We start from the raw sequence: 12,588 nt of genomic DNA, 5'->3' as shown, positions 1-12,588 counted from the left end.
GGCAGCTTGGAATATGAAGGATTAAAGAAAGGATTAGGGGAGTGTATATGTTATGATTGTGTGGGTTTGTCACCTGACCTACTGACTCACCAAAGCAAACTAAGGATGCAATGTGGACTGGATCCAGTCCATCCAGGAAAGTAATCTATGCATAACACATACACACACACGGGAGAGAACATACATACTCCGTATAATGTGGCTAAAGACAATGTCACAGCATAGGCAGGTGGTGGAGTACGGTAGCTACAGTAGACTTTTACAAATTACAAGATGAATAAGATCACGATTCTTATGAAAAATATATTAAAGGAAATGCCCATTGATAAATACATAATCGATTCATTATCAATACCCAGAAATTGGAGAAATGTTACCGTTACTGACAGAAGACTATAGGCTCCTCCCCTACAGTGAAGCGGAATTGCTTGACGTTGAACCGCAGCCCCTTTCATTTCCAGCTTTGCAGATCTCCACTTACTTCGGGCCAATATTCAGGAAAAGAGGAGAAAATACTTGGGAAAATGAATGAAGAATACGACGTTATCGTGCTGGGTACTGGACTGACGGTGAGAATAATTGTACCATGCCATTTCGTTCCTTGAATAATCTAAGCGATGCTCAGAGGGAATATGTTCCTTCAATTGCCACTTTGTGCGAGCTTTGCTAACCCGCTACGGCGCTAGCTAGCGTAGTTCAACTATCGGCTGGGCCTAATAAACTAGCTAGCTAGCTAACTACTGTCAGTGGTCACGTCTGTCAATGTTTGCATTCACAAGTATTTTTCTCAATGAATTTAACGTTCGGTAGCTAGCTCGGTAACAATTTATACGTTTAACGTCATTTTAAGGTGGTGCCTCACTCTCATCTTCATGCATGCTGTTTATCAATCAAATAGAAAAATCTAGCTGGCATTGGTAGCTAATTGGTTAGCTGGATAGCTACTGTAGCTAATGACAGCTTTGTTTAGGCTAACGTGTTCCAGTTTGTTAGTGTATTGTCCTTTTTTAGTTTGAGAAAGTGTGCCTATGCGCTCATGTTGAGTGTGATACAAAGCTAGTGTAATTTTCGAGTTGGATACCAATGTATGTAACGTTACCATCACCATGCGATGAAGCTTTATTCATGACTGCTTGGATTTGTCTTTAACAGGCGCTGGTTTTGGTTTGTTTTGGGGAAGAGATTCTCCCCGCGAGTATCATTTTAGCTAGCTAACTCGTAACAAGTTAGCTAATCTAACTGGTGTACCTATGATGGGTTAGTACACTGAACAGAAATATAAACGCAACATTTTCAAAGATTTTACTGAGTTAGTTCATATAGGAAATCAGTCAATTGAAATAAATAAATTAGGCCCTGATCTATTGATTTCACATGACCTTGAGTACAGATGCATCTGTTAGTCTGGTTTGACCCATGCAGAGTGACACATCTCCTTCACATAGAGTTGATCAGGCTGTTAATGTGGAAAGTTTTCCCACTCTTCAATGGCTGCACAAAGTTTTTAGATCTTGGCGGCAACTGGAACACGTCCTACACGTCGACCCAGAGCATCCCAAACATGCTCAATGGGTGAGATGTCTGGTGAGTATGCAGGCCATGGAAGAACTGGGACATTTTCAGCTTCCAGGAACAGATCCTTGCAAAATGCGGCTGTACATTGTGCTGAAACATGAGGTGATGGCGGTGGATGAAGGACACAAAATGCGCCTCAGGATCTCGTCACAGTGTCGTTGTGCACTCAAATTACCATCAATAAAATTAAATTGTGTTTATTGGCCGACGCTTATGCCTGCCTACCATAACCCCACCGCCATCATGGGGCACTCTGTTCACAACGTTGACATCAGCAAACCACGCGCCCACACGACTCCATACACGCTGTCTGACATCTGCCCGGTACAGTTGACACCGGGATTCATCCGTGAAGAGCACACTTCTCCAGCGTGCCAGTAGCCATCGAAGGTGAGCATTTGCCCGCCGAAGCCAAACTGCAGTCTGGTCAAGACAACGAGCACACAGATGAGCTTCCCTGAGATGGTTTGTACGGGTGTACGGGTGGCTTGTCTCAGACGACCCCGCAGGTGAAGAAGCCTGATGTGGAAGACCTGGGCTGGCGTGGTGGCCGGTTGGAAGTACTGCCAAACTCTCGGCATTGGAGGTGGCTTAGGGTAGAAAAATGATCTTGCAACAGTTCTGGTGGACATTCCTGCAGTCAGCATGCCAATAGTACACTCCCTCAAAACTTGAGACATCTGTGGCATTGTGTTATGTGACAACTGCACATTTTAGTGGCCTTTTATTGTCCCCAGCATAAGGTGCACCTGTGTAATGATCTTTTTAATCAGCTTCTTGATATGCCACACCTGTCAGGTGAATGGATTATCTTGGCAAAGGAGAAATGCTCACTGAAAGAGATGTGCACAAAATATAAGAAGCTTTTTATGCTATGCGTATGGGACATTTCTGGATTATTTTATTTCAGCTCATGAAACATGGGACTAACACTATCATGTTGCGTTTATATTTTTGTTCAGTATAAATAGCTAATTCAGTGTGTGTAAAATGAATGGGCAGTGAACAACAGCCACACCTGCAATTTATGAACCATCATCCACCAAACCCGAATGTAGCTAGCTAATGTTACTTAGCTCAGGGTTTCCCAAACTCTGGCCTGCCCTAGCACTACACAGCTGACTCAAGTAATCATAGCAAAAACCAAATGTGCACCCAGGGGGAGCCCAAGGACCGAGTCTGGGAAACCCTGATTTCGCCTGCTAGTTTCTCAAGTTGATTCAGCAGTACTTGCTAATTACTTTGTGTCCGCTAGCCAGCTAACTAGCCAACATTGAGAGAACCAAAATGAGCGATATGTTGTTGCCACTGCTTTACTCAGCTGTAAAACACTCGGTTGATGCATGGCAGGAAAGACTTGTGATAGAATTTTCTGTACGCTGAGGCCTCACTCAGATTATCTATTGACAGTTTCCTGTCTGTCTCGCATGTCTGACTCACGTGGGGGAGTGTTTTGTTAAAAATAACAGTTCAGCAATAGAACGCACACACAAGAAGACAAAATCATACTGTTTCATGGGAAACAATCCATTGCCAAGGTTTGAAAGCAATATTTTCACTGATATAGGTCCAGCTAGTTCCTTTACTGTCAGTCACACTGTCATATTCCATGTTTACATAACTAATTACATAACATATTCCATCCAGGAATCTTGTGAAATCGTTCAGAATCCTGTGCAGCCACGTTTTGTGTAGTCCACACCAACAGGATGTGGCAGTTAGGAATGCATTTTGTGTGTCAGTGGTAAGGGTAGGCAGCCTGGCTAAGAGTGTTGGCTTTAGGGTTGGTGACTCCTGTGTTTTAGACTGCAGATGCTTGTGGCTCGGTCACAAAGGAACTGAGAGTACAGGGCAAGTTTAAGTTCTGCAAAAGCCACACAGACCGTAGTCCGAGAGCTCTGAGGCATCATGTAGACCTAACTGGCGCCATGTACTATGATAGTGGTATGATACGAGCGATAGGCATAGGTCCAGCTGATGCAGGTCAAACCTAGCAAGTGTTAGGTTCTAATTATTAGAGTAAGAACTCGACGGACACTATGTAGGCTTAAACCAAGTTTATTCTTCCCAAAGGATCGAACAGCTGAACAGACGAAAACATATTCACACAAGCACTGATATTTAACCCTTTCTCCTATGCTTAGTCTCCTCCTACACATCTGAACAGCCAATGCATCTGTTGCTAGACAGAACCTTAGTGATATCTGTTCTTCCTCACTTCATCTGACCTGAACTCTGGCCCAAAGTGCTTACTCCTCCCCAACTCACGGCTTTCATGGTGACTGGTACCAGACTGTCTCTTCTCCTCCCAGAGGATCCCTCCCATAGGATCCCTGATGGCTAACAATAACATATTCTGACATAATGTAAACATTATACATTACCCTCTCTCCCTCAGTGACATGAATAAGTATGTTTCATATTCTCATAACCCAACACAAGTATCCAGTTCTGTTTGGCATTTATTTAAGCTTCTCAAATACCCGCCACACACACACACTCCACACTGATTGTGGTCTATGTGGTTCCTCTTTGTGGTTGAGAAAGACATGGTGGGGAAAGGAGAACTGGCTGTTCCGGGATATGCTTTTATTGTATGTATTCTTCTTCCTCTGCAGCTGGGGCCTAGCAAACATCCACCTCTAGTCTCCCCAGCGACTGGGCTGGGGGTGTGTGTGGGGGGGGGGTCCTTCTGTCCCCTTACTAAAAGGATGAGGCCCAGGAGGGCATGGACATCAATATTGTAGCCCCTCTTTTACACCACCACTTGATACTTTTGGTTGTCATGTGATGTGATGTCATTCATGTGATGTAATTTGAGAGTCCTGGCCAAGCGAATCTTTTTCCTGATAACAGGATAGAGGGCTGCAGTAGTAGATGAAACACGGAGGCATTAGATTTGGGTAACAACTTTGAGCGTCATTCAATTAGAGCTAGAGAAGAGGATGAGGTGATGGCTCTAGTGCTGTGTGTGGATCCTGAGAGTGCTCAATGACATTACAGATGCACTCTTCTTGCAGTCCAGATATTGGATCCCAACCTTTTGGAGCCACACATGAAGGAGTTGTGGGGAAATGTCAGCCAGGGTGGCACTGGCACACAGTCACTCTTGTTCCCAGCGTGACACACACTGTGGCCTTTTGAACTTCAGAGTGCCGCCCAACACTTTACCGTCTTCAGAGTGGGCCTCAGTCAGTCACTCGTCATAAAAATCCACCTGCTTTTTATAGGGCCGCTGTGTTAAAGATTTAACTGTGAAATTTCCCCTCTCACTTCAATGTGTTTTTATTGCTTGTGTTTGACTCTTCCTTCTTGAATTGAGGATTGGTCTCTTCGATCTCTCTTTCAGCCGGAGGTTGTGATGACTAGGCTACCCCCAGCAGAATGTCAGAGCCTACAGACAGCAGGGTTGCCTGAGTCACATGCCGCTCAAATTGTGTCTGGGAGGCATCCATTTACTGCCATATATTATTCAGGAAGTTACAGCACCAAAAAAAAAAAACATTTGTTGTGTCACTCACCGGATAGTGAAATGTGTCGTTTAACAGTGTCAGACATAGTAGAACCGCGCCCCTGGAGCAAATTGGGTTTAAGTGCCTTGACACATCGACAGGTTTTTCACCTTGACGGCTCGGGTATTCGAACCAGCAACCTTTTTCCTTACTGGCCCAACACTCTAACCACTTGGCTACCTGCCACCCTCCATGTATATTTAATGGATTTACAAAACTGTGATGAGAAACGAGGACAATTTACACCACGCAACCATATTGATTGTCTTCCTAAATGAATATGGAAATAAGAACAGCTTAGACATTTGCCAAGGTATTTTTCTCTCATCAGAAATCCTCAAGGCACGTTTGGACTTTCAGTAACACCTTTTATGGTGCCCTTTTCCCACAAAATAAATACTTGGTAATAATTGGTACTAAAATGGTAATTTGGTCATTATGGATGGAACATCAAAGGCATTACCTGCACCTTTTTATGAAACAGACGATGCCTTTTATGAAATGTGCTTGTGGTAGACTACCAGTCAGTGAGAGGAGCACACGCTTCCACTGCGGATGTTCAGCACAGGCAGTCCTGCGTCACTTTGTTCTCACGTTGAGTGACATCAAGCCTTCTCTCTGAGAGTGGACATTGATTTTTTTTCCCCCTGAGACCTGACCGGTCAGTGCTTTTTTTTCTTCTTTTTTTTATAGCTCAGTAAAAGTCCATTTGTCTAACGTTACGGCCCATGGTCTGAAAATGTAGTGGCGAGGAAATGGTACTGTCCTTAAACTTGCCCAGCCCCAGATGAGTGGTTGGCTAGGGCTAGCATGGGGCAGGCTAGTGGGTCAGGGACCCTGTATCCCCATGATGATGGTAACAGCAGGGCGGGGTGCTGTTTTTGTACACCGGAGCACTGTCCTAAATTGCCCTGATCTGAGTGGGGCTGACTCTAGGGAGATGGAAACTAAAACAATAGCAACACCAGTGCAGTGTCACTTCCTGTGACATAATGCATTCTGTAGGACCTGGCAGCAGTGTACACCAGGAGTGTGGAATCATGACACTGTGCTGTGGTGTCCTGTATTTGTCGTATCATTAGTCATTGTCAACACAATGTAGCCTATAAAATATGAATCTCCCTCAAACACAACCTGTCACCTTTTCTCCCCCCATTATATTCAATCTGAGTTATTCCACGGTCTTATCAAAGGTGATTTGTTACAGTAAGATCAAATATTGCGGATTCAATATGTAGGCAGAAGCTACTGGATGAGGTAACCCTCTGTCAGCGCAGTGTTCTGGATCGGTAGGCATTTCAGTTGAACTTTTTTTGGAATAAAGTCCACGGAATCACGATACAGAGTGTTTTGCTGCTTCTACAAACCAGCTGCTGTGATCTTAAAGCCTTTGAAAGACGGTGGGAATTCCAGAGTCAGTCACGCACGTTTTCCTCTGGCCGGCCGGCACTACCGTACCACGCAGCCCATGATTCTTGACTCAATTTGGAAAACTATTGCTTTGACAGAGGAACTCGAATTGCAGCCTAGCACTGCAAAGGGAGAAACAGAAAGCTGCTGATCGGCAGCTTGGTTGTCTGATCTAGCCTCAGTTCCGTCTTTTAAATGGCACGTGAGTTGAATTGGACGCTCAAACCTACTCCCCTCTGCATAGCTCCCTGCTTTAGCTGTCATTGCTGAAACCCTTTATTTTGTGGTCACACTGTCACCACTGCCTCCACTCCAGAATGACAGAGAATGTTAAATATGTGTTCTAGATTCTGGAATCCTTCCCTTCTGTTAACCAGGCTGGAGATCTTACTGAATTGGTCCCACCCACACCCCTCTCTCCTCCACTGCCCTCTTGTCAAAAGTGGCGCAAGCGCGCGCAGACACCAGAGGCCATCTTCAGTCACAGCCTTAAGTCTACTCTCCCAGAAGATTCATCAGTGGATTTAATGTTTGTCTGTTGTCATATCAATCTTCTTTTTATGAAATTCCTGCTTATTAGGCTAAATAATTGCTTACACTATATAATCCGTGTTAATCAATTTTAAGTACACACACAGCTAGCAGAGGGGAAGCATGGGTAGACCACTAGCATAAGCTATCATTATAGAGACCCTGCAGCTGGACTGGCCCACTGTCGCCGGCCACGCAGTCAGTTATCAGATCAGCGCATGAAAAGACAGGACCAAACCAGACAGGGTCCACATTCATTACTTTGAATACATTCTGCGACACAGCCTCAAATGTTTCCTTGTCTAGTTGGATCTGGGCTGTGTGAAATGTGAGACTTTTAGTGCATTTTCTGCCGTAACGAGACCGTGACTGCGTCTGCCATTATGAAACAATCGTATCTGGAAATACTGATACCAGCAATATTCATACAACAATACAATCTCAAACATGAAAATCAATATCTAGGATTCAATTATCATTCCAAAAGTTTGACCTGTGCGATTTTTGGCCACTATCCAGGTGTAAGTGATTTGTGATGCTCAAACCCCTCTCCTTCCTGTCTCTCGTCCAATAGGAATGCATACTGTCAGGGATCATGTCGGTGAAGGGGAAGAAGGTCCTGCACATGGACCGGAACTCCTACTACGGGGCAGAGAGTGCCTCCATCACTCCCCTGGAGGATGTAAGTCAACCTCTGACCTCTACAGCTTGACCTCTGAGGCGCTGACCCCTAAGACCAACCTCAACAGGCCATACAAGACGTAAACAAAGACTGCACCATTCTCTTACACAAGATAACAGGCAGGATGCCTACTCACCCATTTCCCAGCAATGTTTGTAACCGTATGAATCCGAATGATGAGGCATGAGGAAGAGAACAAGGAACTAGTCATACTAATCTTAATATCCTTAAAAATGAGTGACAGCACATGATCAATATAGTCACAGTTGCTGCTTATATATGCACTCTGTTGTATTCCTCTTGGCTAAATTGCTGCTTCAACAAAATGGCAAATTATTGTCTCTCTTTTAGCTGTATAAACGCTTCAGTCTCCCTGGCGCCCCTCCAGAGTCCATGGGAAAAGGCCGGGACTGGAATGTGGACCTCATCCCGAAGTTCCTCATGGCCAACGGTAAACACTAATCACCACTTTTTTTTATGTATTATATTAACTAGGGCCAGGAGTTTTCCTGACCATGTCACAAGACAAGGAAAAACTCGGGGCCTTAGATATAACAATTCATCCTTGGTCTCAGCGGCAAAGAAGGGATGAATACCAAAAATGTGATTCTGGAATATTCAGTAGTTGTGTCGTGGCCGTATTTGATAGTGCAACTGATACTGTTGCCTAGCAATGATTGGATGTGATTGACAGGATGAGGCAACAGAGAGAACTTTCAATTTGAAGACGAATTAAGCTGTATATGTAAATGTGATTTTAATTGGTTTGAACTGTATTCTACTAACCTGCCTGGGAAAGGTAACACTGATTTGTCTGTCTCACCTGTGCAGGTCAGTTGGTCCGCATGCTGCTGATCACACAGGTGACGCGCTACCTGGACTTCAAGGTGATTGAAGGCAGCTTCGTCTACAAGAAGGGCAGCATCTACAAAGTGCCCTCCACCGAGACCGAGGCCCTGGCATCCAGTGAGTTGTACAGGGGGACTATGGGAAATAGAGGAGAGGTTGGGTTTCGTAGTTTTGATGTCCGATAACTCTGCATACAGTAAACCTGAGCTTAACTTTTAATTAAGTCTAATATCCATCCGGCTAACAGCAGTCTAAAACAGTGAATTGATGAATGTCATAGTTCAAAATGTCTTACTGTCATCACAGCTCCTCACAAATGACCTCTTCCTGGTTCTACATTGTCTTGCTTTTCAGCTCTCAATCATGTAGATAATTAGCTACCCCTGAATAGCACAACTCTCTCCCCTACAGGTCTGATGGGGCTGTTTGAAAAACGGCGCTTCAGAAAGTTCCTGGTTTTCGTGGCTAACTTTGACGAAAACGACCCCAAGACCATGGAGGGCGTGGACCCCAACAAGACGACGATGAGGGACGTGTTCAAGAAGTTTGACCTGGGCCAGGACGTCATCGACTTCACAGGACACTCCCTCGCCCTCTACCGGACAGACGAGTGAGTCACCTGCATCATCTTATTGGCTGAGCCAGAGATGGAAGGTGTTTGGCCATTTTGGGGTTAACTAAAAAGCATCAAGAGTTCCAGGTCGTCCTGTTTGCAGTTGCACTACGTTGATTATCAGATTTCAGGATATAGCAATATTCTGAGACTGTGAAAAAGGTGACCTGGAATGTCACCGTTATGATACCTTTTAGATGACATGGTAGCCTCACAAGCACAGGGTGTCAAAGGATAGTCATTCTATTTTCCAGTCTTTTAAGAAACTTAGTTATATATTCAAAGAAAGCACTGTATTCATACTTGTCTCTCCCCTCTCTCTCAGATACCTGGACCTGCCTTGCATGGACTCGCTAAACAGGATCAAGCTGTACAGTGAGTCTCTGGCCAGATATGGCAAGAGTCCGTACCTCTACCCCCTCTACGGCCTGGGGGAGCTGCCCCAAGGGTTCGCCAGGTAAGGCTCACCTCACCTCAACTCTGACCTCTATCATTTTCAGGCTAGCTGCCTTTTTGTTTTCTGTGTTTTGGCTTGTTGACTTCCACTCTGCAAATAAAGGTTTGACTCATTTGAATCCAAATACAATGTTCAGCAGAATGCCCAATGATTACTTCTTGTTTTGCTGTTGGACTGTTCAAATTTAGATGGGTCTTTTCAAAGTGTGCTTTTTCTTGAAAGTATACAATAGATTTCTGAACCGTGTGCTTCTAATTTAAAATTGACATTGTCAGAGAATAGAACATTCTTTACAGAATCTGTCACTCTCGTTCCCTTTCTCCTTCCTGTAGACTAAGTGCTATCTACGGAGGAACCTACATGCTGAACAAGCCCATTGAGGAGATTGTCATGGAGGATGGAAAAGTAGTGGGAGTCAAGTCTGAGGGAGAGGTAAGAGTATTGTTATTTATCCCCGGCTTATATAGAGGCCGTACTCTGAGGACTAGAGGAAGGCGTGTGTAATCTTAGCGCTAATATTTAACCTCTTCCCCCCCTCAGATCGCCCGCTGCAAGCAGCTGATCTGCGATCCCAGCTATCTAATGGACCGCAGCACCAAGGTCGGTCAGGTGATCCGGGTCATCTGCATCATGAGCCACCCCATCAAGAACACCAGCGACGCCAACTCCTGCCAGATCATTATCCCCCAGAATCAGGTCAACAGGAAGCACGGTGAGCCCCGCTGCAGGAAGTAATGTCACCACGCAAGGCCCCTATGGAAACAATGCATGAGATTTATAAATTGAACATGAGAGACCATCTTCACGCTCAACTACCCAAAAGTATTGAAGTACTCTACTTAAGACTAAGATGATACTAACATCACATAGCAGGTGTAAAAGAAATGCCTGAGGGGGGGGTGTCCCCACATCCGGTTTTAAGGGGAAAAGGAAGCTAGGTTGACGATTCAGTATCCCTGAAAACTGTTTTCACTGACCCCGCTTGAGGGTGAGATGATAGTGAATCAAATTAATATTTGAAGGGTGACATGGACCTAACCATATCACTGCCCCAAATCGCATCCAACTCGGACAAGGAGTGGAATATTGAATTTGCTGATCTCTTTTTAATTTTATTTTACATTTTTTGCAGATATCTACGTGTGCATGATCTCCTATACTCATAATGTGGCAGCACAGGGGAAGTATGTGGCCATCGTCAGCACCACGGTGGAGACGGACAACCCTGAGATGGAGGTCAAACCAGCCATGGACTTGCTGGAGCCTGTCGAGCAGAAGTACGAGCATCATCGCTAAACTGTTGATGTTGGCTGTCTCGCACTAGTCTTTACTACGGTCATGTTGACTTTGTCATTTCTTTCTGCAGGTTTGTGAGCATCAGTGACCAGTACGCACCAACTGACATGGGTGCTGAAAGCCAGGTGGGTCCATTACTTCTGTTTTTCGCTGCTCGCCCCAGTCAAATCCAGTGACCTTGTGTTAACAAAAATACAATTATTGCTTGTCTTGTTTGCCTGTGTTTAACCATCTCTTGTTTTCTTATTGTTGGCGTAGATCTTCATGTCCCGTACCTACGATGCTACCACCCACTTCGAGACCACCTGCGACGACATCAAGGACATCTACAAGCGGATGACGGGAACAGAATTTGACTTTGCAGAGATGGAGCGCAAGAAGAACGACATCTTTGGCGACGCAGCTGACCAGTAGAGAAACAAGCGAGTCTGCAACACTCGAGAATATCAGATATTTGCCGCCAACAACTGAAATCTTTAAAAAATAAGGAAAACCATACAAAAATATAGATAAATGGGCTGGCTGATGATCCAAGTGTATGTTTTGCCCATTACGGAAGTTCACACTATATAAAGTTATAATATAGCATTGCTGGAAAAGGGGGCCAGGTGGGAGTTATGCTTTTTATAATCCCTTTCAGAGAGTTGTTGCACTGAACATTGGTATACATACGCCCTACTTTCTTTTTCATAATGTAATAATGATCATTTTCTCTCCTGGATGAGGGCGTTTAGTCCACAGGCGCCAAATCAATTGATCAATCAAAAGACAACAGTACCACAGTGTGGGAGGGTCGAATTTATTTTGTCCAAATACTAAAAATAAATAACGCAACCATGTATGAACATAAGTGTTTTTGGGAAATGAATCCTGAAATGTGATCAGATCAGTTGTATTTTTCTTGTCATGTGTTTTTGTTGTTGTGAGGGAGGTAAGTGAGTGGCGTGGCTTGTTCCAGTTATAATGAATGAATATTCCTAACAGGCCATAACCAAAAAAGGATTTGGCCAGCAAAGCTTCATTTGACCACCGATAACCATGTGAGAGAGAGAGCTTTAAATTGTTTCCGTGACCAGCTAATATAAATACTCCATCGATTGTGATTGGGGGCCGTTGTTGTTTTTTTTGTTTTCATTTATCAGCCCCCTTGTCCTAGTGGCTCATCTCCAGCCTCTAGTAGCCAGCCCTGGGAAAGGCATCTTACTGTACCTAGGCCAAGCCACTGAACGAGCAAGTATAGTCGAGCAAGAAGGCAAACTACCTGGACCTGTTTGCAGCTTGAGTAACCATAATGTCATAGAATTCTGTTCTTTCCTTTACTATTAAAAATGAACAGACCCGAGCAGACTGAAGCAGGTTGGGCATTTGTGGTAAAGTTGACTAATTGCTTTAAAATGACCAAATGTTTACTATGGCAGTATTGATATGACAAGGGCCCTGTTTAAATGTCATCAATGTAAAAAAATATATATATAATAATACAAAAAGACGGTGCTCAAATGATTTCTGTACTGCAAAGTAAAAATTTACTTGTGAAAAAAACGAAAGTATTTGTTCTTATTCAGTAGTGAGTCGGAGTATTGCTGTCTGATGGGCTTTTGTGGTCATTTCAGTATTGGGAGCTTTGCCTTTGAAACTTTCGCTTTAATACTATTTTATGATA

At 44.1% G+C, this 12,588-nt stretch overlaps 1 protein-coding gene across 1 annotated transcript; it reads left to right on the top strand.

The window, feature by feature from the left end:
• Positions 1-424: 424 nt before the first annotated feature.
• Positions 425-12,460, top strand: LOC115198878 (rab GDP dissociation inhibitor beta-like). Its single transcript, XM_029761268.1, has 11 exons — positions 425-569; positions 7,603-7,710; positions 8,062-8,161; positions 8,542-8,676; positions 8,971-9,169; positions 9,498-9,629; positions 9,962-10,061; positions 10,170-10,341; positions 10,762-10,906; positions 10,996-11,050; positions 11,184-12,460. The coding sequence occupies exons 1-11, from the start codon at positions 525-527 to the stop codon at positions 11,337-11,339; spliced, it is 1,347 nt and encodes a 448-aa protein (XP_029617128.1). The 5' UTR covers positions 425-524; the 3' UTR covers positions 11,340-12,460.
• Positions 12,461-12,588: the final 128 nt, after the last annotated feature.

This window comes from Salmo trutta, chromosome 8 (genome assembly GCF_901001165.1).
Source record: "Salmo trutta chromosome 8, fSalTru1.1, whole genome shotgun sequence".
Lineage (NCBI taxonomy): Eukaryota > Metazoa > Chordata > Actinopteri > Salmoniformes > Salmonidae > Salmo > Salmo trutta.
This window is presented reverse-complemented; position numbering and strand designations above follow the sequence as displayed.